This window comes from Eimeria tenella, genomic scaffold (assembly GCF_000499545.2).
Source record: "Eimeria tenella Houghton genomic scaffold, Eth_scaff2016, whole genome shotgun sequence".
Lineage (NCBI taxonomy): Eukaryota > Apicomplexa > Conoidasida > Eucoccidiorida > Eimeriidae > Eimeria > Eimeria tenella.
The window spans coordinates 13,832-14,979 of NW_013541861.1; the positions used below are offsets into that span (position 1 = coordinate 13,832).

The 1,148-nt window shown below is 37.0% G+C and overlaps 1 protein-coding gene across 1 annotated transcript; it reads left to right on the forward strand.

Moving 5' to 3' along the window:
• Window positions 1–12: 12 nt before the first annotated feature.
• On the forward strand, window positions 13–1,137 carry ETH_00043715 (vacuolar ATP synthase subunit f, putative; the record flags this gene model as incomplete). The annotated part of the gene is made up of 4 exons (XM_013374424.1): window positions 13–84; window positions 247–328; window positions 537–619; window positions 1,021–1,137. 4 exons carry the CDS (start codon window positions 13–15, stop codon window positions 1,135–1,137), a joined length of 354 nt encoding a protein of 117 aa, XP_013229878.1.
• Between the last annotated feature and the right edge of the window lie 11 nt (window positions 1,138–1,148).

A 1,148-nucleotide genomic window follows, 5' to 3' on the forward strand; every position in this document is an offset into this window, starting at 1 on the left:
CAGCATCTGGTGATGGCTGTCTACAGGGGCAGCGTTCGACCCCACGGGGCTGCTGAACTTAAAATATGTGTCATTGGAGATGAAGTGAGGATTTAGGGTTTAGGGTTTAGGGTCTAGGGTTTAGGGTTTAGGGCCGAGAGCTTGTCGCTTGCCCCTATGATTAAGTGCCTGGAGCCCAGGGTTTAGGGTTCAGGGTTTAGGGTTTAGGGTTTGGGGTTTAGGGTTTAGGGTTTAGGGTTTGTACAGGACACGGTGGCGGGTTTCTTGATGGCGGGGATTGGCATGAGAGACGGCATGGGGAAAACGAACTTCCTGGTTGTTGACACAAGTAAACCTCAAACCCTAAACCCTAAACCCTAAACCCTAGCATGAACGGCTGCAGCTGCGGGCCTTGCTGCCTGAGTTCTCCCCCAAGAGTGCAGGGTTTAGGGTTTGTGGCGAGCCTCGTGGCCCTCCCTAGGGTGTAGGGTTTAGACCTTAGCGTTTAGGGTTTAGGGTTTAGGGTTTAGGGTTTACGGTTTAGGGTTTGAGTGCAGAGACGAAGCGGCAAGACATCGAAAGGGCCTTTCACGATTTCACCCACCGCAGTGATGTCGGAATTGTCCTCATTAATCAACACGTGGGAACTTTATTTTTATTTATTTATTTATTTATTTGTTGTATTTATTTTATTTTATTATTTATTTATTTATTTATTTATTATTTATTATTTGTTTATTTATTTGTTTGTTTGTCATTTATTTATTTATTATTTATTTATTTTTTTAATTCTTTCTTTGTTTGTTTATTTATTTTTTTTGTTTCTTTTTTGTTTGTTTATTTGTTTTATTTGTTTCGTTTGTTTATTTGTTTACCTATTTACTTATTTTAATCAGCTTATTTATTTGCTTATTATTTATAATTTATTATTTATTTACTTATTTATTTATTATTTATTGATTAATTTATTATTATTTATTTATTTATTTATTTATTTATTTATTTATTATTTATTTCTTTATTTATTTACTTTCATTTTAGGTGGCAGATAACATTCGCTATTTGGTGGACCTCCACAGCCGAGTGGTTCCAACCATTTTGGAAATCCCCAGCAAAGACAGACCCTATGACCCCAGCAAAGTAAACCCTAAACCCTAAACCCTAAACCC